Below are 23,898 nucleotides of genomic sequence, written 5' to 3'. Positions count from 1 at the left end.
CAGTTAAGTTTGTTAAATTTCATTAATTTTCAGCATGTGTTAAGCTTACCTAGTCCCAGTGACTAGGTGCTATCACGACTGTCGTGCCCCCTTTTTCTCGCGAAATCGAGTTTCGACATTTCTGGGACAACTCCTTTTTGAGAGGGTAGGGAATTGGAATTGAAAGAGACGCCACCTAACGGATTAAGGTGCGTTAGGGCACCTATTTATAGATAACTCATGTTACCAGTTTACAACACCAGAGATCGGGTAAGGGCTCAAAATTACCCTGAGGGGAAGGTGTTACGCACCCCCCAAGGTCCATAACGGTGGGTTCCGGCTGATCTTAACTTATGAATTAGTCTAAGAAGCGAGAAAATTACTTAATGGGGATAGGGGGTCCTAAATTTTTTAGCCTAAAGGATCACCCCGTGCAACATAAATAATACTTCGTAACTCCCTCGAGTTAGGGTGTTACTCATATTATTCAGCGGACACAGACTATCATCTCCTGCTACCCGATTACTATCATTGAGTTTTTACTTAAATCGCTCTAATCAATTCTAACTCGTACCCCATGCGTGCACTACCCGTCCCTTCCCTATGGTCCTGGAGGCATTGGGACCTCTATTTGGGATGGTTCTAGACTCAGCTTAGGTTGCTCAAAATTATAATACAAAACACATTGGACTTTTCATGCAAGAGCAGATAAAGGCTCAACTTAGCCTCCACACATAAGGCAGCGAATGCACGCAAAACACATTGGCGTGTTGACAGTTTAATCAGTTAAGGGTATTAGATCCTATAGACATAATTTCTACATGATTATGGATTTGTAAACATGCTGACATTAATTTCTGAGTGATCCTGTAATTGACTGCTGATTTTAATTAGAGCACTTGAACCTACAGGCAAGTTATCTAAGTGACAATTGATAACAGAAAAGCTCAGAATTATTACTTACTCCTATAGGCATGATTTCTAGTGGCAGTTAGCAAAGTATTCATGTAGAATTCCGTCTTAGCATTTGACAGAAATGGCTATTATCCTTATGAGCGTGAGTTCTACCTTTGGTGATTGCTTGTTCATTACCTCCTAAGGATATGCATATTAGCTAAGCGCTCATAAAAATTGATTAAGCCTATAGACATGATTTCCAAGCGAACGGGTTTGAATTTGATTATTGTATTTCCTATAGACATGATATCTAGGTGCAGTGGTGTGAGACACGAAGAATGTTCAGAATTACTTGTTTTGATCCTATAGGAATGATATCTAATAAAACATGAATTAGAACATGTTGAACAAATTAAATCCTATATGCAGGTTATCTAACACACAATAGCAGAACATATTGAATAAAATGAACACCTATAGGAATGTTATCTACTGAAAAAATAAACCTATAGGTAGGATATCTAACATATAGTAGCAGAAAATATATGAAAGGAACAGACACCTATACGCAGGTTTTCTACCCATTCTCACTAAAACTAAGCCCAGTTTTCCCAATTCACTATTGCCCCAATTGTTATTATAAATACTTATTACAGACCATAGTCAAATGAATAAATTACAAAGCATATAACTATAGGAAGCCTGCAGCAAGCCCAAATACACCTGGATATCCCAGGCCTTTGACCCATAACAGCTCCAAGACTCACTTTCACATGTACACAATAATCATGTGAATGATTCACCCGTAGCATATAGAACCCAGATCTCTAGTGTGTCAAAGTTCCCAAGGGCTTCAAGAGCCCAGGGCAATTCTCACACTAAAGAACAAATACTCAGAAACAGCTTAAAGGAGATTGGAAACCAAACCCCAGTGTGTCAGAGTGCACAAGAGTCTCACATGGACCCCGAGCGGTGCTCACACTGAGGAGGTGAAGGAGAGAACCTAAAGGATCTGAGAATAGGAGTTCAAAGTAACAGCGCATAAGGAGACAATGGTAAAGGACAGATTTTAAAACAGGTTTGATTTTAGGAAAGAGCCATCATAACAGAGTTCTAAAACATAGAATACATGTAGGCAAAATTGTATTAAGACAAATTGGCAAGATTTACAAAGTTGTTTATGCACAGATGCATAGTACTTGATAAGTTAAAGCCTGAACGGCCTAATTAGGCTAGGTGTACATGTTTACATTTTAGGACAGGTTGTGTTTACTCACCATCAGCATTCAGACATAGTATAAAAGCATGAGCTATTTACCCAAGAGTCACACAATCATATGGAATTAAATGAATTAAAGACATGCTAAAAGACATGTTATCAGGATACATGAGGGATAGAACAGGGGTTCAACAGTGATCAAACATATCAAGACAAACTCCATAAAAGGTTCATAAATAGGTGAACTAACAAGTATTCTAATGTTACACTAAGAGGTTACTAGAAATTCAAGGCAAGTGCAGAACTAACAAAACTACATACAGGAAACAGATTAGAAGGTATTAAGATAAACACTTAAGAGGATTCATATTATTCAAAACAAGCAATTTCAGAACTAACAATGTTATTTAGAGAACTAAAATGACTCAATCAAACATGCAACTGACAGAATCATGCTCGAGAAAATAAGCCTTAGACACATAGAATCATGCCAGAGAAAAAAGACACTTTAAACACACAAAATCATGGACACAGGTCACAGATGCATAAGAATAAAATGGCGAAGGTATAGTAACTCACCAGTTAGGCGAGAAAAGCAAGAATAACACCACAATAGTCGACAACCTAGAATATTTGGCCTTGGCTTTCAGCCGGCCAAAACTAGAGATAGAATGAAATGGCAAAGAAAACACAGAAACAGATCTTAAGTTTTTTAGTGAAATTATATTGATTTTCGGTCTGTTCTAAAGGGGAAAGGAGAGGGGTTTATATAGTGATAAAACCGGATGCTCAAATAAGAAAAGTAATTGATTAAACACAGGTAAGGAAAGAAATCGAGTAAACACAAACGAAGAAAGGCGAAAATATTGGATTCCAGTCAGTAAAACGAATAGAAAAGGAAAATTATCAAACTCCAAACCCTAGTTAGGGTTTTAAACTTGAAATCGGACAAGTGGTATGAAGGATCCAGTTCATCTCACGTATATGGACGGAATATCACACAAATCTTCGAGATTGAGTTGATTCTTGTCCGATATAGAAGTAGTATTTGCTAAAATTAGGCAAATACCTAAGTAATACCAAAAATCGAGTAACCAGCACCAAGGAAACCAAATATGGTAAGCGAATAATAGTGAAATCCCATTATCAACGGGATTTGAAGAGGGGATTTGGGGTGTGACAGATAGGGTTTGATAGAGGCGAAGAGAGCCTTGAGAGAGTTTGAGGGCGGCAGTCTTTGAGAAGTGAGGATTAGGGTAGAGGGGAGGGACATAAGGGAAAGGGGGCATTAGCTGTGGGTCGTTGATCATTTTTGATCAACGACTAGGATTTAGGCGGATTGGGGTTGGATTTAATGAATAGGTATGGATAACTGGGTTAAAGGTACTGGGTTGTTTGATTTGGGCTGGCAGACTGGGCTAGGATTTAAGTAGTTGGGCTGGGTAATTGGGCTGGTTTGGGTAGCCTAGGTCCGAAAATAGGAGGAATTTGGGGCTGTTATTAAATACCTATTTTAATTAATAAATAATTTGCAAAAATGATAAATAAAATGGCAAAAATATTATTTGTGCGTAAAAATGATTAATGACAATATTTAGCCTTATAAAAATATAAAAGCTATTTTCGCAAAAACAAAGTAATTATAAGTATATACAGGCTATTATTGCAAAATATGCAATTTTAATCGAAAACGTGCGAATGTAATTATAAAAAATACAATAAAAATATTTAGACACTATGTGGGAATAAATGACGAATATGGATGATTAAATCATCATAGAAATAATATGAAGGAAAATTATTGGATATTTGTACAATAAAAAATGCAGAAATAAATTGATTTAAAGCCTTTAAAATTATAAAAAATTTTAAAAAATACCTGTGCACGTTTGTAAATCTAGTGATAATGCATGTGCCCTACTTTGAAGGTATATGTGAATATTTGAAAATTTATGAGGGAAAATTGGGTATCAACAGCTGCCCCTCTTTACCCGGGAAGGATGAAAGAGTTGTCGGGTAAAGAAATGATGACCGATTTTGACCGAATGGGGTGTTTTGAAAAATATAGGCCGCACCCTAGTCTCTGAGCTGCCTACATATCCCTGGCTTTACAGGAATCAGCCCGTGTGTAGTTCTGGACCCAACGGTGAATGAAACCAATGGAATTATTATAGGAGTAGTCGTATGTTTCGGAAAGGGTTCTTTTGGGAAGGATAGTATCAGATGGATTTATGCGGAGTTATGAATGTGAATCTGAAGCGTAGCGGATGTATCATGAGGCAGATATTCGAACGGTCGTGGAATAAAGGCGAGTAGTTGATGGGGAGTCAATTACGTCTAAAATAATGGCGGGGTGTGAGTGGTATGAGCGGAAACCGGAGCGAAGGTTGCACCTGTTTGAAGAATGGTTAACTTCTGAATTACCTGCAGAACTTAACACACGATGCGTGCAAATATATATGGATTACTGCGAGAATTTAAACATGATGCAAATTCCCTTTGGACCATGAAGGTTGTCTTTGGACAGTAAGGATGACGTAGACCATTACGTCCCGGGCCATGAATCATGAGATAAAGGATTCGCATGCCATGAAATGGTATTCTCGGGCCATGAGAATGGTGCCTCCGAACCATGACGCCTTTGAATAATGATGTGCGATATTGAGAGATCCTCAGGCCATGACATGGTGTTTTTAGGCTATGAGGATGATGCCTTCGGACTATGACGCCTTCGGACAGAGACATGGTGATGCATATGAGCAAAACAACACAGAGCTTAGTCTTGTATAGGATCGGGACAGAGCTCAGCCCCGAAAAGGCAAGATGGCGCTAGATTTCAAATAGGGTAATGTCCGGTCATTGGACAAAGAAAGGCAGAGCTTAGCCTTTATGCAATTGGGGAAGCAGGGCTTAGCCTCACGCAAAAATTGAGACAGGGCTTAGACTCATGCAAATAGAAGGCAATTCTTAGCCTTATGCAAATAGAGAGGCAAGGCTTAGCCTCATGCAAGATTTGAGACAGGGCTTAGCCTCATGCAAGATATGAGATAGGGCTTAGCCTCCGATCAATCATTTTGAGCTTTAGCATTTCGTTCGACGATTTGAGATATTGAGTAGCTTCATATGATTCATTATGACTTGGGTGTACGATGTTTGGGAGGTTCAGGATTCATATAGAAGGGTGATTTTCGATTGGAAGTTTAAAGTTGGAAGATATCACCATGGTTTGGTTTTTGAGTAAACGGCCTCGGAATCGAGATTTGATGGTTTCAATAGGTTCGTACAGTGACTTTAGATTGGTTCTATATTCGGATTTGAATTTGGATGTTCCTAGAAGCTTTTGGCTCTATTTGTCAAAAGTTGGCAATTTAAAGAATAAGAGAGTTTATAGGTTTTATCGGAAGTTGACTTCGATAATTTGGACACCTATTGTAGTTTTGAGACCATGGTTAGGTTCATTTAGTTGATTGAAACTTGTGTGTAAAGTTTGATTGTGATCCGGAGTATTTAATTATGATTCGGATGAGTTCGACGATGTTGGAATGTTTGAAAGTAAAGAAAATAATTTTGATCTTCGATTCTTGCTTTTGATATTATTTGTAGTATTTTGAGCTAATATATTTGGACTAGTTAGTATGATTGGACGGGGTTACGTGAGACTCGAGTGTGATTCAAGGTGGTCTCAGATCATTTTGGTTGAGTTTGGAGTAGCTGCTGTGTTGCAGTTTATCGTGATCATGGATCAAGGCTCACGATCGCGATAGGATATTGGCCATTTGGTATTTGTGCATCGCATTAGCGAGGATGCGATCGTGTTCGCGGAGTGTTATGGGAGATGGCTATCGCGTTCTCTTAAGTGGCTTTGCGTTCGCGAAGTGTTGGAGAAGGCCGGACAGTAGTCTTCCCAATTCGTGTTTGATCCATCGCGTTCGCGTAGTTGAGTTTCCAGTTAGCCTTTGCATTCATGCGTTATAGGTCGTGTTCGCGCTGAAGGTTCATGAGGCAATTTGCAGCTTGTTTATAGCTAAATAAAAGATCGACATCGGCAGCTTGTTTGTAGCTGAGTATTTCGGAACATAGCTTCATTTTATCCTAACTTGAACCCTAGACTCGGTAGGAGATGATTTTGTGAAGAGTTTTTCATACCAAACTATTGGATAAGTATTTCCAATAAATTTTCAACTATATTTCGTGATCATATATTAGATTTAACATCAAATTCATGAGAATCAAAGAGGAAATTGGGTATTTTTGTCAAAATTTTGAGAAAAATGAAGATTTGAGTTTTTAGAGTCGGTTTGGACAAGGATTTGAAAACAAAACAAATATATAGACTCGTGGGGTTATGGGTAGTAGAGACCTACCCTAAACCTGGGTTTTGACCAGGAGAGCCCGGGGTTGACTTTTGTTGACTTTTTATAAATTATATAAAAATCATAGCTTTATTAATTAAAATTATTTTGTCTTGTATTGTGATTAAGTAATTTTTGGCTAGATTTGAGCCGAGCAGAGGTGAATTTTAAAGGGAAAAGCTATTTTGAGTATTTTATTTGGCCTAAATAAAGTAAGTATCTTGCCTAACTTTTTGTGGAGGAAACTATCCTTAGGATTTGGGTTGATTGTACTATTAGAAGTATGTGGAAGACGTGTACATGAGGTAACGAGTGTGTACACGAGCTTATATGTGGTATTTGACCGGTATAGCCTCTTAGATTTCTTCCATGCATTTAATTGTATTTGTCACAACATGTGATATCTTTCATTGTTGAATTTGCTTGTACGTGGCTTATCTGAAGTTGTTAGTACATGTTCCATCTTTTATTGTCAAGTTCACTCTTGTATGTTTTATTTGTTAATTGTAATTACTTGTTGAATTCATGTCTTATCTGTTACATGCCTTAATTGCTAATTGATTCTTGGTAATTGTGTCTTTATTTATAAATTGTCATTACTTGCTATTTGATTTTGGAAGTTATCATGTAATTTTATCATCCGTTTGTGACTTCTTGTGTAGCTTCGTTATTGCGTTTGGTTTTGTGACACACCCTAGTTGGTTGTAGTTGTTTGTGTAATTCCTATTGTTTGGGGATCAGGTTGCACGCCACGACGGTATTGAGATAATATGGAAAGATATGAAATGGATCGATAAGGACGGATGATATGATATAGATGGGATCGGGTTGCACGCGGCAACGGATATTGTTATTATTGTGTGGGATTGGGTTGTACGCCGCAACAGATATGTTATTATTATGTGGAATCGGGTTGCGCCGCACAGGATATTATCATTATTGTGTGGGATCGGGTTGCACGCCGCAACGGATTGATATATTGGAGTTGTTGTGATAGTCAAGCTATCCTACATTATTATTCTCATGGTGCATTCTATGTTGGAACTATTTGTCGATTGGACGGTTATTATTTTTCCTTAAATCATTTCTCTGGTATTTGATTATATTTGGTTGGCCCTTGATAATCTATTAATGGGACGATAGTGACTTCTTGTGTGAGTCATGCATTCTACGTGGTTTGTTGTGTTACTCTAATGTGCCAATATGTACCTCCGTTATTACTTGGTAAATTGAATGTCTAGGTGAATTTATTTGCATAGGGTCACATCTCATATTTGGTTGAGTCGTTGTTAATTTAGCGGTTCTAAATTAAAGAATTCTTAAGGTGCTTTACTTATGTGACTTTCAAATAAAACTCGTTATCTCACTCGGTCCCTTACTATTTTTAAGCGGTTATAACATTTTTATTTCATAATTGGATTCTTAAATTTTACTCCTAACCCAATTTATGTTTACTTTACTAAAAATTTCATTTCTAACATATTCTATATTTAACTCATTAATTTAACTGAGGTTTTATTTTGTTTAAATGCATTATTTTTGCTTTATCTTATTAATTTCCAAACTAAATCCATTTAGTACTCTTATTGCACAACTTGTTCTTTATTTTAATTTATTTGAATCCTAAAATAAATATATTATCTCATTTTACGCCTCATTTTATTTAAGATTGTTACTATGCTTTATTGTGTTTAAATATATCTCTCGATCATCTTAATTGATATTGATACGGATGCAATGTACATGGAAGCACGAGGACTTTGTCGTGCAAAGGTGGTTGCTATTGTGGGCACGAGGTGCTATACGTGCAAGATTTGGAAATTTTGGATCATGATTCGTGTTTTCGAGGAGTGTTACCTCGGGGTAAATCTTGTTGCAAGTCCATGCATTGAGAACAATTTGATTAATTGAGTTGTTATATATTCTCCTTATTGAGTTCGTGCATATCCCATTGGTGTTTTGATTATACTATTTTTCCATCACCCGCCTATTTCTTGCTGGCATTTGAGTTTCCATTTATTTCCATCTTTAGTTGTAAATTATAATCCATCCATTATTAGTATTATGTGATATCTTGTACAAGTTTCTATGTCTAATCAGTGTCTTGACCTGGCCTCGTCACTACTCTATTGAGGTTAGGTTTGATACTTACTAGGTACCGTGGTGGTGTACTCATGCTATACTTTTGCACTTCTTTGTGCAGATCCAGGTGCTTTTGATCGAGTTGGTCTTGAGACTTATGTCTGCGCGGATGGAGACTTCAAGGTATACCTGCTCGACATTCGTAGGCCCCGAAGTTACCTTCTGTTGTCTTTTATTTCCATTGTTCACTGTTATTCTGGGACAGTGATGTGCTTGTTATTTTTAGCTACTCTTAGTAAAGCTTATGATTTGTACTACCAATTATGGAATTGTATGACGAATGTACGTTCAACTATGTTGTTTCAGTTTCTAATTAATGTATTGCAGTTAGTTAGTTAAATTTCATTAATTCTCAACATGTGTTAGGCTTACCTAGTCCTAGTGACTAGGTGCTATCACGACTACCGACTGTAGGATTTTGGGATCGTGACAAGTTGGTATCGGAGCTCTAGGTTCATAGGTGCTACGAGTCATAAGCAAGTTTAGTAGAGCCTTGCGATTGGTTTGGAGACCTCTGTACTTATCTTTGAGAGGCTACGGAACTATTAGGAAAATTACACTTTTTTCATTCATTATCGTGCGGCATTGATTTCGCTTGAGACGCATATCTTATATTCTGTTGCATCCAATTGTGTATGATATTATACACTCGGTATCAACTATGCGCCAATAGTTTGTGATGTTGCGAATGGGCTATGAGGGAGCCATGGATGCTCAATCATTGTCTCAACGTGGCATCCAGACTGAGGATGTGCATGTATTGAGAGAGCATTCAGTTGTTCACGTAGGGGTGCAACGGGTTCTGGAATCTGGTTGATAAATACAAGCTTAGAAAGATTTAATTGGTTGCCTAATCGCCGTGTTTGTGGTAGATGCATGAAACCGGTGTTGATCTGAGGATAGTTGGTTATTCTAGATACTATATGTTTTGTATGGAACTTCTAATCAGTGAACAGTACATATTATCATTCAAGGCACTAGAGGAAGCGGGTTTGACTGTCACGAGGATCAACATGTGCTTAGTAGATGATTTGAGGTATCTTATGATTTATGTTATAAGAGCTATGAAGGTTGGTATTGTGGATCATTGATTTTTATGTCCTATGGCTTCATGCCAAAAGGGGGAGTCCACTATCGACGATCAGATTACAGAGTCATGTGTTACATTAGTTTTGGCTAAGGTGTATATATGGTATTAAAGGTTTCCCTGGAATTGTATATGGCTAGGGTCGGAGATTTGCATGGGATAGTGTTGGGACTTGTTGTATTTATGTATCATTATTAATTCTACATTTCAGCATAGAGAGGTTAGAGCGACAACTTCAGATTCACAGAAGGCCTTTTCAGAGTGGGTATCTTGGTTGCGGCATTAAAAAGGGGTGCTTTAGAGGAAATATAGTGGTTTATGAGCTTCTGGGCTACGTTGTTCATGCTATGATCTTCTGCATTGAGCTTTGGTTTTGGGATCGTTGTGTACTGATAGGGAGAAGTGTTAATCTAAAGAAAAGTAGAGGAGGATTCGAAGAAATGGGTTAGCTCGATGGTGTTCGGTCATCATAGCAATAAAGGTAATCAGTCATTTTTGGGTGGTAATTCTTTACCGGTGTTTATGGCAGAATTCTTGGGTTTGATGGTCTGCGTGACTCGGTTGAGTTTGGGGAAATTCAGTTCTGATGGCTCTGTTTTTTGCGGATGGGTTTTGGAGAGTTCTTGGTGGTGTCGACCACTGCTTAAGCTGGCTGTCTACTACTAGAATAAGGAATATGTTGTGCATCATGGTGTTCTCCTGGATGGATATAAGAGCTTAAGAGAATGCTGGCACTATTGGATATCGCATGTAAAGAGCGTACATTTTAGGAGGGAACCTTGTGTTTTGACTTGCGGATGCTTGACTGATGTTACGGTGATCCCCTGGTTTTGGGGCTTCTGAGGTCCAGGTTTTGCTATGTGGCATGAAAGGTCTATGTAAGTATTTTCTGTAAGGCGATGGAGTATGTGTGATGTATCAGCTATTGGAGTGGCGAGCTTGAGATTAGGTACGGAGATTTTAGTATTCATGAGGTTTTGGGGCGGGATGTCCTCGTAGGCAGACTATTCCTTGATTGCGAATTCTGAGGAAATGTTGAGAATAGGATAACTGATGGCATACGTTACGGATAGGTTGCTATGGATTTTTGGAAGGTCATTTATCTGTTTGGAAATGATCGAAATTGGTTTGGCGGCTATTTGAAAGCCTAATAAGAATGTGTATTTCTATATTAGATCGGGTTTGGTTGCTCTTACGCAATTGCTAGGTAGGTATGTTACAGGGCATAATGGACGTTATTTATGCCCTAGTCCGTGTCTTATGCTATGGTGGGTTATAAATTTATATGATTATTCGCACGCATGTTGTAATCTCGTTCAGGCCTTATGGCGATATGGGTGAGATGGCCCTCGCGATGTTGATTTGCTCATAGCAGGTTAGTTATCCTTGCTTTTCTTCGTATTGTATTATTCCTATTCATTTTTCCACAGTTATATTTGTGCACTCTAATGTGCTTGATGTTGGCATATATATTATTAGTGAGCCCGATCACTTTGGCTCGATGGGTATCCCTATATGGATTGATATATTTTGGGAGCAGGTTCCGCGCCGCAACGGAGTTATGTGGGATACCCTTCATTGTGTTTATTTCGTGTTTTATCTTCCCTCTGTGGGATGAGTTAAGGAAATTTTACTTTGGTTGTTATATCTGTCATACTTGTTAGATAGTCTTCATACATTGCTTTCTTTCTATTGTTTGATACCTTCTTTCTGAGTTGTTGCTTGTTTGGTGAACGAACCGTGTTGTGTGAGAATCCATGTGGTTTCAGGGTGAGTTGTCAGTTGGGGCTGCTTGTACTGGCTGAGATGGGGTCTCTAGACCTGAGATATGCACTATCGCATCGGGATGAGGAGTGTTTAGAAGAATGATACCATATTTCCGCTCAGAATAGGGCAGTGGTCCTTGTCAGATAAGAGAGCTTCGTGACTTGTTGATTACATAGGTGGTTATGAATTTCTGCATGCTTCTTTAATCACTAGCAGCGTTGCAGAGGTGCAAAACGAGGTTTTATTTGGCATGGAGTGTATTACCTTTACCGAGATTGCTATTGAGCAACTATGGTGGTCGGAAGTTACTACTACGGACATCTCAGTTTTGTGGAATATCATGTGATTATAACTTGGGTTGAAGTTTAATCCAGCTTGTTCAGGCTTATACAGTGTATTGATGCGAGATTCGGGTCATATGATGAATTTCTGATGTTGAGGATTGGGTTCTAAGGTTTATGGACTAAGGATGAAGTAAGATCCTAAGTTAAGTTGTGTTGTCAGGCCTATGTGGATTGGGGTGACATGGAAACACCCCCGGGTGTATGTATGGTAAACTTATGCAGTGATTTGATAGCTTTGGAACAACTCCTAGAACGTTCGAGTACGAACATATATTTAAGTGGGGGAGGATGTAACGACCGGTCATTTTGAGTATTTTCATTCAGCTCGGCAGTTTGAGGTTACAAATAGCTTCACATGGTGTATTATGACTTGAGTGCATCGTTGGCTTTAGTTTTTGAGTGGTTCGGAATTTATTTTGAAGGATGACTCTCACTTGAGAAGCTTGAAGTCGAAAGAGTTGACCAAGTTTGACTTTTGTATAGTTGACCTCGGATCGGAGTTTTGATGGCCCCGATAGGTCCGGATGGTTATTTTGAACTTGGGCGTATGCCCGGATTTGAATTTGGATGTTCCTAGAAGGTTTAGGCATCATTTGGCGGAAGTTGGCAATTTAAAGTTTGGAATTTTCATCGTTTGACTTTAAGGCTATCGGGTTCAAATTTTGGATTCGAAATTTGGAATAGGTCCGTTTCGTCATTTGGAACTTGTCTGCAAAATTTTGTGTCGTTTGGAGTGGGTTTGATGTCGTTCGGTACTTGGTTACAATTCTAGAAGTTCTTGAAGTTCATTGTGATTGTCACGCATTTTGGTGTCCGATTCGTGGTTCTAGACGTTATTTAGGTGCTTTGATCGCGCAAACGAGTTCGTATGATATTTTTAGACTTGTGTGGATGTTTGGTTTAGAGCCCCGAGGGCTCGAATGAGTTTCGAACGCGTTTCGGGTGTTTGGAAGAAGGTTCGAATTTGTTGGTGTTTCTGATCTCGCATTTGCGAGATGAGGGTCGCATTTTCGACTATTGCATTTAAAAACATGTAGTCGCTTTTGTGAAGGCTAGGGACTAGCAGGCTTCGCATTTGCAAAGCCAACCTCGCAAATGCGACGGTGGACTGGGTTGTTGGTAGTTTGCTTTTGCGAACATTTAACCGCTTTTGCGAATGCCCTGTTTTTGCATTTGCGACCTGTTATATCGCCTTTGCAATAAGTACAGAACTGATCAAGCTTCACTTTTCCGATGTAATGTCCGGTAAGCGACATCTGCAGCTTGCTTATAGCTGATTATTTTGGGACTTAGCTTCATTATCCTATATTGAACTCTAGACTCGGCAGGACACGATTTTGTGAAGAGATTTTCGTACCGAACTATTGGGTAAGTGTTTCTAATAAATTTTCAACTATATTTCATGATCATATAAAAGATTTAACTTCAATTCATGAGAATCAAACAGTTAATTGGGGATTTTTGTCAAAGTTTTGAAAAAAATTAAGATTTGAGTTTTGAGAGTCGATTTGGACTCGGATTTGACAAAAAAACACATATATGGACTCGTGGGGTTATGGGTAGTCGAGACCTACCCTTAGACCTGGATTTTGACCGGGCGGTCCCGAGGTTGACTTTTTGGAAATTATGTAAAACTCATAGCTTTATTAATTGAAATTATTTTCTCTTGCATTGTTTTATGTTATTAAGTCGTTTTTAGGTAGATTTGAGCCGAGCAGAGATGAATATTAAAGGGAAAAATATTTTTGAGTATTGTTTGGCCTAAATGAGGTATGTATCTTGCCTAACTTTGTGTGGAGGAAACTACCCCTTAGGATTTGGGTTGATTGTACTAATTAAAGTATGTGAAAGACGTGTACACGAGGCGACGAGTGTGTACATGAGCTTATATATGGTATTTGACCGGTGTATCCTTCTAGACTTCTACCATGCATTTAATTGTATTTGTCACAACATGTTATATCTTTCATTGTTTAATTTGCTCGTACGTGGGTTACTTGAAGTTGTTAGTACATGTTCCATCTTTTATTGTCAAGTTCACTCTTATATGTTTTATTTGTTAATTGTAATTACTTGTTGAATTTATGCCTTATCTATTACATGCCTCTATTTCTAATTGATTCTTGGTAATCGTGTCTTTATTTATAAATTATCATTACTTGCTATTTGATTTTGGAAGTTATCGTGTAATTTTATCATCATTTGTGGTTTCTTGTGTAGTTTCGTTATTGCGTTGGTCTTGTGATACGCCATAGTTGGTTGTAGTAATTTGTGTAATGCTTATTGTTTGGGAATCGGGTTGCACACCGCAACGGTATTGAGATGATATAGAAATATATGAAATGGAGTGATAAGGACGGATGATATGATATAGGTGGGATGGGGTTGCACGCCGCAACGAATAATGTTATTATTTTATGGGATGGGGTTGCACGCTGCCATGGATATTCTTATTATTGTGTGAGATCGGGTTGCACGCTGCAACGGATATTGTTATTATTTTGTGGTATTGGTTGCACGCCGCAACAGATTGATATGTTGTAATTGTTGTGACAGTGAAGTTATCGTAAATCGTTATTCTCATGGTGATTTCTATGTTGGAATTGTTTATTGGTTGGACAGTTATTGTTTTTCCTTAAATCATTTCTCTGGTATTTGATCATATATAGTTGATCGTTAATAATCCAGTATTGGGACGATAGTGTCTTCTTGTGTGAGTCATGCATTCTACGTGGTTTGTTGTGTTACTTTAACGTGCTAATATGTGCCTCTATTATTACTTGGTAAATTGAATGCCAAGGTGAATTTACTTGCGTAGGATCATCATCTTATATACTGTTGAGTCGTTTATAATTTAGCAGTTCTAAATAAAAGAATTCTTAAGGTTCTTTACTTATGTGACTTTCAAATAACACTCGTTATCTCACTCGATGTCTTATTGTTTTTAAACAGTTATCACATTTTTATTTTTAATTAGATTCTCGAATTTTACTCATCACACTATTGATGTTTACCTTACTTAAAATTGTTATCACATTTCATTTCTAACAAATCCTATATTTAACCCAATAATTTAATTTTATTTAAATATGATATTTTTATTTTATCTTATTAATTTCCAAACTAAACCAATCTGATACTCTAATTGCACAACTTATCCTTTATTTTATTTTATTTGAATCCTAAAAAAAATATATTATCTCATTTGATGCCTTATTTTATTCAAGATTGTTACTATGCTTTATTGTGTTTAAATATATCTCTCGATTATCTTAATTGACATTTATAAGAATGCAATATACATGGTAGCACGAGGACTTTGTCGTGCGAAGGTGATTGCTATTGTGGGCACGAGGTGCCATACGTTTAAGATTTGGAAATTTTGGATCATGATCCGTAATTTCGAGGAGTGGTACCTTGGGGTCAATCTTGTTGTAAGTCCATATGTTGGGAACGATTTGATTAATTGAGTTGTTATTTGTTTTCCTTATTGAGTTCGCGTATATCTCATTGGTGTTCTGATTATACTGTTGTTCTATTACCCGTCTACTTCTTGGTGGCATTTGAGTTTCCATTTATCACCGTCGTTAGTTATAAACTATAATCCTTCCATTGTTAGTTTTAACTTATATCTTGTATGGGTTTTATGTCTAGCAGGTGTCTTAACATGGCCTCGTTACTACTCTACCGAGGTTAGGCTTGATACTTAGTGGGTAGCGTTGGGGTGTACTCATGCTATGCTTCTACACATTTTTGTGCAGATCCAGGTACTTCTGATCGATTTGGTCTTGAGACTTATGTCTGCGCGGTTGGAGACTTCAAGGTATATCTGCTCGATGTTCGCAGGCCCGAAGTCACCTTCTATTTTTTTTTATTTCCACTGTTCACTATTATTCCGGGACAATGACGTACTTGTTATTTCTAGTTACTCTTAAAAAAGCTTATGACTTATACTACCAGTTTTGGAATTGTATGACGGATGTGGGTTTGACCATTGTTTGAGTTACTAATTAATGTATTGCAGTTATATTAGTTAAATTCCATCAATTTTCAGCATGTGCTAGCCTTACCTAGTCCTAGTGACTAGGTGCCATCACGACAAACTACGATAGGATTTTGGGGTCGTGACAGATGCTATTTCGGTCATTATGGATAATTGAGGGTATTTCATTTTGGTGTGACTTCTTACATTTTGAGAGTTCAAATTTGACGAGAAGGGTTTGTCTTGAGCTAGTAAGGGATTGTGAATGCTTCATTATCATCTTTGTGTGCAATAATATCTTGAGTTAGGATGTGTTGATGGGTCTTCTTGTTGTTCATTGGTGGAATGAAACAGATTTTTGCAGCTTGTGGGCGAGTGTTAACTCAAGAGGATTAATTGATTACATGGCGATTATGCTCATAGCAGGTCATAGAAAAATGTTGATATGAGATTATATAGGTGGGCTATCTTCTGTGAGGAGGTTGGAGGTTGCATGATTTCCTATGAGGTTCCTATGAAGAGTTTTGCCTTCTATCTAGTGAGATGTTATGCTATGATATGAGTGAGGTTGCTTGAGGGATATGACACGATTGTCACGAGGTGAGTATGCATTTGGGCTGATAATTTAGAATGTGTTATGGTTAGTGCAACATGAGCTTACGAGAAATTCAACTGAGTAATATTATGGAGGAGCAGTTATTATAGGTTCTTGGTTTATGTGATTGTGTTTTAAAGAAAAGTGGGGGAGTGTCACGACCCAAACCCTGCACTGGTCGTAATGGCACCTCCCGTGAAGGCAAGGCCAGCCAACTAACCCAACTCTTCTTTTCAAAAATAATTTAAACATGAATAAACAGCTAAAATATGACTTAATAATATTAATTAGCGGGATTACAACCCCACACAGCCCTAATCAGGAACAAGTCACGAGCATCTATCAGAATGTAAATCCACTACAAGGTCTAAAATATACAAAACCAGAATAATGATCAAAAGAGAGAAACACGGTGCTGCGAACGCTGGCAGTCACCTCTTTAACTCATATAACTCTGCCTCTGATCGGCCAAAATCCGCTACCGGGTGAATAGATACCTGCATCTGCACACGAGGTGCAGGGAGTAAAGTGAGTACTCCAACTCAGTGAGTAATAAAGGTAAATAACAACAGAGCAGTAAGAAATCACGTAAAGCAAACCATCATGCTGTATAGAAGCAGAGTACAATCCTTTGAGAAAACAGTGAAACTGTGAAATCTTTGGAAATATCTTGGCTCAGTTTAAATATCTTTTGAAAATGATCTTTTCAACAGTTACGAAATGATTTCAAAACAGTTAGTGCCGATAAGCACAGAAAATCCGCCCCTCTGGCACAAATACCACAGTATAACAGGTAAAAAGGCAAGTAAATATGCAAGATGAGCACATAAAAGTTCGCCCCTCGGGCAATATCTCAAAACAATACCAGCCCCTCGGGCTCAGTATCAGTCACTCAGCATAGCATCAGCCCTCGGGCTCACTCTCAGATCATATGGGTACCCGCGCTCACTGTGGGTGTGCAGACTCCGGAGGGGCCCCTTATGGCCCAAGCGCTATATCAACATAAGGCCTGAAAGCCTTCTCACATCACACATAAGGCCTGAAAGTCTCCTCACATCACACTCGAGGCCTGAAAGCCTCCTCACATCACACTCAAGGCCTGAAAGCCTTCTCACATAACACTCGAGGCCTGAAAGCCTCCTCACATCACACTTAAGGCCTGAAAGCCTTCTCAGTCCAGGAAACATCATAAGCCCCTCGGGCATCATTAAAATAATAGTGCTCAGCCCAAACAACAGTGGAAATATCATTAACGTCTCGAAATTCAATTAAAGCGGCTGAGTTTGTAAAACAGTATAATCATAAGGATTGAGTTCAAGTCTTATATCAAAATAGTGAAGAAACAGTGATAACAATCCCCGAAGGATTCAAGTAGTCGGCATTAAGCCCAAAATATGGCAATAAGCCCAAATCTTGATGATAAATAGAACAGCTCAGTCAAATACGCGGTAAAATATCAAACGGGACGAACCAAGTCACGATCCCCAGTAGTAAACAACCCCGCGCTCGCCATTAAGCGCGTGTTTCACCTCAATATAGTACTACGTTGTGCAAATCCAGGGTTTCAAACCCTCAGGATATCATTTACAATCATTACTCACCTCGAACCGGTAAAATCCCTAGCTCGCGACGCCCTTGCCCTGCAAACGGCCTCCACGCGCGTCGAATCTATCCAAAACCAGAATGAATACGTCACAATATGCCAATGGAAAAATACCCAATCGAAAACAATCGAAAAACATTAAAAATCTCGAAATTAGCAAAACCCGAGCCCCGGACCCACTTCTCAAATCTCAGAAATTTTCACATTAATAGATTCCTTATCTTCTCACTAGTTCATACATACCAAGAACTCTCAAATCCGAGCTCAAATGACCCATCAAATTCCAATTTGACATATCAAAAACTCAAGCCCTAGTTCTTCAATTTTAGGCTTAATTTCCATAAATTTCAAGGTTAATCTCACATAATAATTGTGTTTTAAGATCATAGAACTCACCTCCAATCAATCCCAGTCGAAATCTCCTTCAATTCCCGTCCAAAAGCTCTCAAGGATGTTCAAAAATAGAGGAAAAATAGCTTAGCTCGCGGAACAAAATGAACTTTTAAAACCCTTCTGCCCAGACATTTTTCGCATCTGCGGTCCGCTTTTCGCTTCTGCGACTTCCGCTTCTGCGGGAATCTTCCGCTTTTGCGGAGCTTCACTAATTGCCCAGGACCGCTTCTGCTGTCTAAATCCGCTTCTGCGGACTCCGCTTCTGCGGGCCTCTATCCGCTCCTGCGGAAACCAGCCTCCCTAGGACCTCTCGCACCTGCGACCCCATTTTTGCATCTGCGGAACCGCATTTGCTGCCCCTTTTCCGCAGATGCGGAAATACCAGAACCAGCAAATCTCTGAAACAACACAAGTCCAAAATTCATCCCGATAGCCATCCGAAATCACCCCGAGGCCCCCGGGACCTCAACCAAAAGTGCCAACCCATCCTAAAACATCATTCAAACTTGCCCAATCATCAAAACACCTCAACCAACACCAAAATCATCAATTTACATCGGATTCAAGCCTAAGTTCTTTTAAAACTCCCGAAACTCGCATTTTATCAAAAACCCAACCAAACGACGTCCGAATGACCTGAAATTTTACACACACATCCCAAATAACTTAACAAAGCTACATCAACTCTCGGAATTCCATTCCGACCCTCGGGTCAAAATCTCACCTATCAACCGGAATTCACCAAAATACTAACTTTGCCAATTCAAGCCTAATTCTACACCGGACCTCCAAAATCACTTCCGATCACACTCCTAAGTCATAAATCACCCAACGAAGCTAACCAAATCATAAAAACTCCGATCCGAGCTCATATACAAATAAGTCAACTCTTGGTCAAACCTTTCAAATTCCAAGCTTTCAACTGAGACTGTTCTTTCAAATTCATTCCGATTTTTCCTGAAAAACCAAAACCAACGGTCTACATCAGTCATAATACATAACACGGGGTAAGTCATGCCCGAGAACTGGCGATCAAAGTGCAAAAGCTCAAAATGACCGATCGGGTCGTTACAGAGAGTTTATTGGGTCAGCTAATCATGTGTTGTTAAAGATTCTGTACTAAGGTATTCCTGTGGGTTAGATATGATTTAAGGAGGATGAGACAAAAACAAAAATTTGAAGTGCCTAAGCGCCCTACATTAAGAGAATCGCACAATTTGGCGAATCAGGAGCACTCCCGAGTAGTTTCGGATAGGTAGAGTCAAACAACTAATAAAGCTATCGGAATTAGATAGGAAGAAAACATACGCAAATAAGTGTTTTAAAAGGCATTTTTGGGCGAGCCCCGGGGCGAAACACACTAAAAATGCTCTGAGGTGATAGTGGGGTGCGAAAGTCTAAAAAGATGTATGTCTAGCATTTTGGGTATTGAGGTGCATTTTTGTAGTGAGGCGTAAGCCCAATAGACTTCTTCAAATTAATAAAATTTACTAATTAATATCTTAATATAATACGCAAATTCTCAAAAGCTAGCTTGTAATTATTTAAAAGTTTAAAAAGGAACCGAAACATTAAATTCAAAATCAAAACCTTTTTTTTTTTGTTGCAATAAGCCCTAATTTATGGTCTTTCCCAATTCTTTCTGCTGTCTGCTAGTCTGCTATATCTCCCAACACAACGAGCAATCAATTTTTTTTGCAAATACACAGGAAACCTCAATTCTCCTCCATAGCAGCAAGTTTAAAATTCAAATTTCAAATTAGTCATTATTTTTGTTCCTCCACATAGAAAACTTTATTATTTTCAACTCAAGTTACTGTTAGTTCCTCCATAGCTTGATTAATTTTTTTGTGTATATTTTTTGAACTTATTTGTAGTTTTCTTTTATTTTTTTATGCAGTTTTACCTATTGAAAAATATGTACTGTAATTATATTATTTTATACATAATTCATTTCTAATACAAACAATTTATTACTAATAGACCCAACTAATTAACAGGTGCAACACACGTATTCTAAAATTAGTATATATATAAATGTGGTTCGAAATAGCAAAGAAACTACACAAGCGACTACTTCTAAACTACACAAGAAGACAACTTACACTTTGAGAACTGATTCACCACAAATAGACACCTATACTGTAGATCAACTATCAACCACGACAACGGATATATGTAGAACAACAACTTATTTAAGAACAATAGACGCAGAGAAGAAAAGTGTTTTTTTCTTTTCACTCTGAACTTGAAATAAAAGTATATACAAAGGAGTTTTTTTTTTCTGTATTGTTTTAGAAACAACTCCTGGGAATGACTGTGCCACCACGTCTTCCACTTGCATTTCTACAGTAGGATATTGCAGGCCTTCTTAAGCGATCATTGTGAGTAAGCTTTATGTCTTGCAGTCTGATTCCAGTGCATGGATTTGTGTAACTGCAATCAAATTTCATGGCTGCCTGTGTGGATGATGTCCCTTTCACATTCTTGTATGTTACTTGACTCACCTTTACTCCTGAATTCTTCATTTAATAAACAGTAACTCTAATTCAGATAGATAATTAAGTTTATTTGCAAATGAATATTAGTTATTCTTTCATGTGCGTTATAATTGGAAAAATTAAAAAATACCGCTATCTATTAATTTTTACGTTTGTTGTGCTTGTGTTTTTACGCATGCAGATTAATCTTTTCATTGCTTAAAAAAGTTGTAGAGGAAATGAGTTGCAATTTGTTGGAGATGAGTTAATGATATATAGATACCTGATGAGGGCAATTATTATCGGGACAATAGTTTTGGTCAATGATTATGGGGTACCCAACATTCTTCATAATAAGATTTGAGAACATGAGATTTTTAGCATAGCCACCACTTGGTCTTGCCCAGGACTTTACTCTAACGCCATTCTGTGTCTTCGTGAAAACCGAATTTGTTACTGTTATATTCGTAACTCCAGCTTCCTTGTAACTACTCCCCAAACTTCCTATGCTGCAAATGTGAAACAAACAATCAACATGATATATTTCGCATAAACAAATTCTAGAATTAGACTATCACAAACACGTCATATTTGAGCCAGAAATCGTATTAGTCGGACTACAAAATAATTGAAATATTAGAATATGTTGTAAATTTAATATCAATAAACAAATGTATCTTCTCCTAAAAACTTAAAATTTTACATGACATGATCGCATAATTTATAATGATATCAGTACAAAAACAGATTCATCATCACGTGCTTGTCCAATAAAAAATTCAGGCCAAAAAAAAAAAATGTGTGTAAGCTTAATTAAATGTAGGGAAATAATTCGATTATATCTCGCTAACGTTTGTTACTTATCTTATATAAGTATTTCCTTTAACTTTCGGCTCATATACCAATATCTCTCGTGTCAAATATGCTTCTTCCAATGACAGTTTTTTACCGTAGAAAATTAGTCAAGCCACATAGGTGGTGTACTTGGACATTTTTAATTGTTCAGGGACTTGCTTCAAATTATTGCAGAGAATATAAATATACCAAATTATAAGTTTATGGGAAAATTTGGATCTTTTGTTTGTCTACGTGGCTCCACCGTCGCAAATGTCATAGTCAAATTCGACGGCCGTCAGAGGGAGGGTCAAATATGGGACAAAATTAACGGTGTAGGGTTTTCAAGGATCAAAAGATGAACAGACAGCAAATGTAAGATAAATCAAATGCTTAAAGAGTAAATTTGAATATTTTTTATCAAATAAATTAATAAATAGATGTGTCTCCGATTTACCAATTTAATGTTTTAAGAGATTTAAATTTCCTTTATGAGTTACATCTAAGTTCGGAAGGTAATGACTCGTGTAGACCAAATCTAACTTGCACCATAAGTTAGATAGACTTACTCTTATTTTTTTCTTCCTTATATATACTACTTAAATGGATTAACAATGAATAAAAAAACGTTTGTGAAAGTAATGATTTACCTGATGCCATGTCCAGGTCCACATCCAATTTTTTCAATCCACAAGTTCATGGAACCAGGACCAACAGAAATGCAGTCATCTCCAGTCTGGATGATGCTGCCGTAAATGGTAACCCCTCTTGAGTTTTGTACATGAATGCCATCAGTATTTGGGCTTCCACTTGGTGCTATTATCTTCACATTCTCAACTCTCACATTGCTGCTGTAATTAATCCCTACATGTACTCTTTGACTGTGGAGTGATGTTAAGCCCCTCAACAGTACATTGTTACACCACATAAATTGAATTGACTGCAAATACATAGACATTTTACATCATCAGTGTTAGAGATTCTTTAGACAGGTAATCTCTTTTTTGTAGAAAAATAATAGTACTATGATTCCCTTGTCACGATGTTAATTTTGTCCTCGTTTTATCGTGTAATTCCCTTGTCACGATTTTAATTTTGTCCTTGTTTTATCGTGTACTTATTAGTTATTATTATGGTAAACCTTGAGTATTTATTGTGTTGTGATATAGACAGTCCAAAAGTCCAGATGAAACTAAATCTTCTATGGAATTTGATGCTTAAAGAAATGAAGGTGAGACATAATTCACTTCATGGAGAAGAAGCTTCGACAAATGTTGAAATATCTGAGATTTTTTTCCTACTGGATAGATACATTTAAGATTAAAAAAAAAAGTAAGAAGTGACAGATATAAATTGGAATAAAGAAAGTATACGTACCCTAGCTCCTTGTGGGCAAGACTTTCCACCCTTTCGGCACGACCAATAACCATGACCCTTGGCGTTCATAGTTCCTCCATACACTGAAAGCCCACTTACCTTATAAAACATAATCCAGAACTCAGAATGACCAATTGCGTGATAATTGGCTGGAGCAATGAGAGTACCGTCAATTCGGAACTCAATTCTTCTCCGGCAAGGGCCGTTTAAATTCAACGTTCTTACCAAATATGTTCCTCGTGGAATGTACACGTTCGCCTGGCTAGTAGAGTGGCAGGCAGCAGACCAAGCGCGAAGAAATGCGGAAGTTGAGTCTGTCCTCCCATCTCCCCTAGCCCCAAAACTAACCACATTGTAGGCTAAACAAGAAGGTATTAAACAAAAGAAGAGCAACAAAGAAACACCGGTACATGTCATGGTTTTGAAGTTGGCCATGTTGATTGGCTTTTAGAGGTCGTTACAAAGAAAATAAAGATTGTGCATTTGTCTATTTATAGTTATTCATATGGTGTCCATATAATAATTTCTTTTTTGTCCACATGACAATAAATAATTTGGTTTTGCGCTAGCTCGGATGCAGATTTAGAAATTGACTTAAATGCTACGGACATGGACGATGAATGAATTCCAGGGATGTACATGTGCTCGTTATATTAAAAAGACGAAAAAAAGGACAAAAGAGAAGCGGAAGGATCATGGGATTTAAAAGAATTATAAGATCCACAAAGAACGCAGAAAATGCATCAGTTGAGTACAACATCAACATGTGAGTTGCCAGTTATAAAATTTTAATTTTATCGGCATTGTTAGCTAGCAAGATCTATTAATAACTAGAATGTAGAAAGTT

At 37.7% G+C, this 23,898-nt stretch overlaps 1 protein-coding gene across 1 annotated transcript; it reads right to left on the bottom strand.

The window, feature by feature from the left end:
- LOC109226822 (polygalacturonase-like) lies at positions 20,375-23,541 on the bottom strand. The gene is made up of 4 exons (XM_019391688.1): positions 23,052-23,541; positions 22,325-22,614; positions 21,124-21,349; positions 20,375-20,882 (listed from the first exon to the last, which is right to left on the bottom strand). Exons 1-4 carry the CDS (start codon positions 23,484-23,486, stop codon positions 20,655-20,657), a joined length of 1,179 nt encoding a protein of 392 aa, XP_019247233.1. The 5' UTR covers positions 23,487-23,541; the 3' UTR covers positions 20,375-20,654.

Source organism: Nicotiana attenuata, chromosome 6 (assembly GCF_001879085.1).
Source record: "Nicotiana attenuata strain UT chromosome 6, NIATTr2, whole genome shotgun sequence".
Classification (NCBI taxonomy): Eukaryota; Viridiplantae; Streptophyta; class Magnoliopsida; order Solanales; family Solanaceae; genus Nicotiana; species Nicotiana attenuata.
Note: the sequence above shows the minus strand (reverse complement) of the source record. Positions and strands in the feature narration are given on the sequence as shown.

Bases quoted from the DNA above. Each gene is read 5' to 3' on its own strand.
- LOC109226822 (XM_019391688.1), bottom strand. From the start codon at position 23,486: ATGGCCAACTTCAAAACCATGACATGTACCGGTGTTTCTTTGTTGCTC. The intron at 21,350-22,324 runs GTAAATCATTAC...TCACATTTGCAG, and splicing joins GGACCTGGACATGGCATCAG to CATAGGAAGTTTGGGGAGTA. The intron at 20,883-21,123 runs GTATCTATATAT...TATTAAATGAAG, and splicing joins ATAATAATTGCCCTCATCAG to AATTCAGGAGTAAAGGTGAG.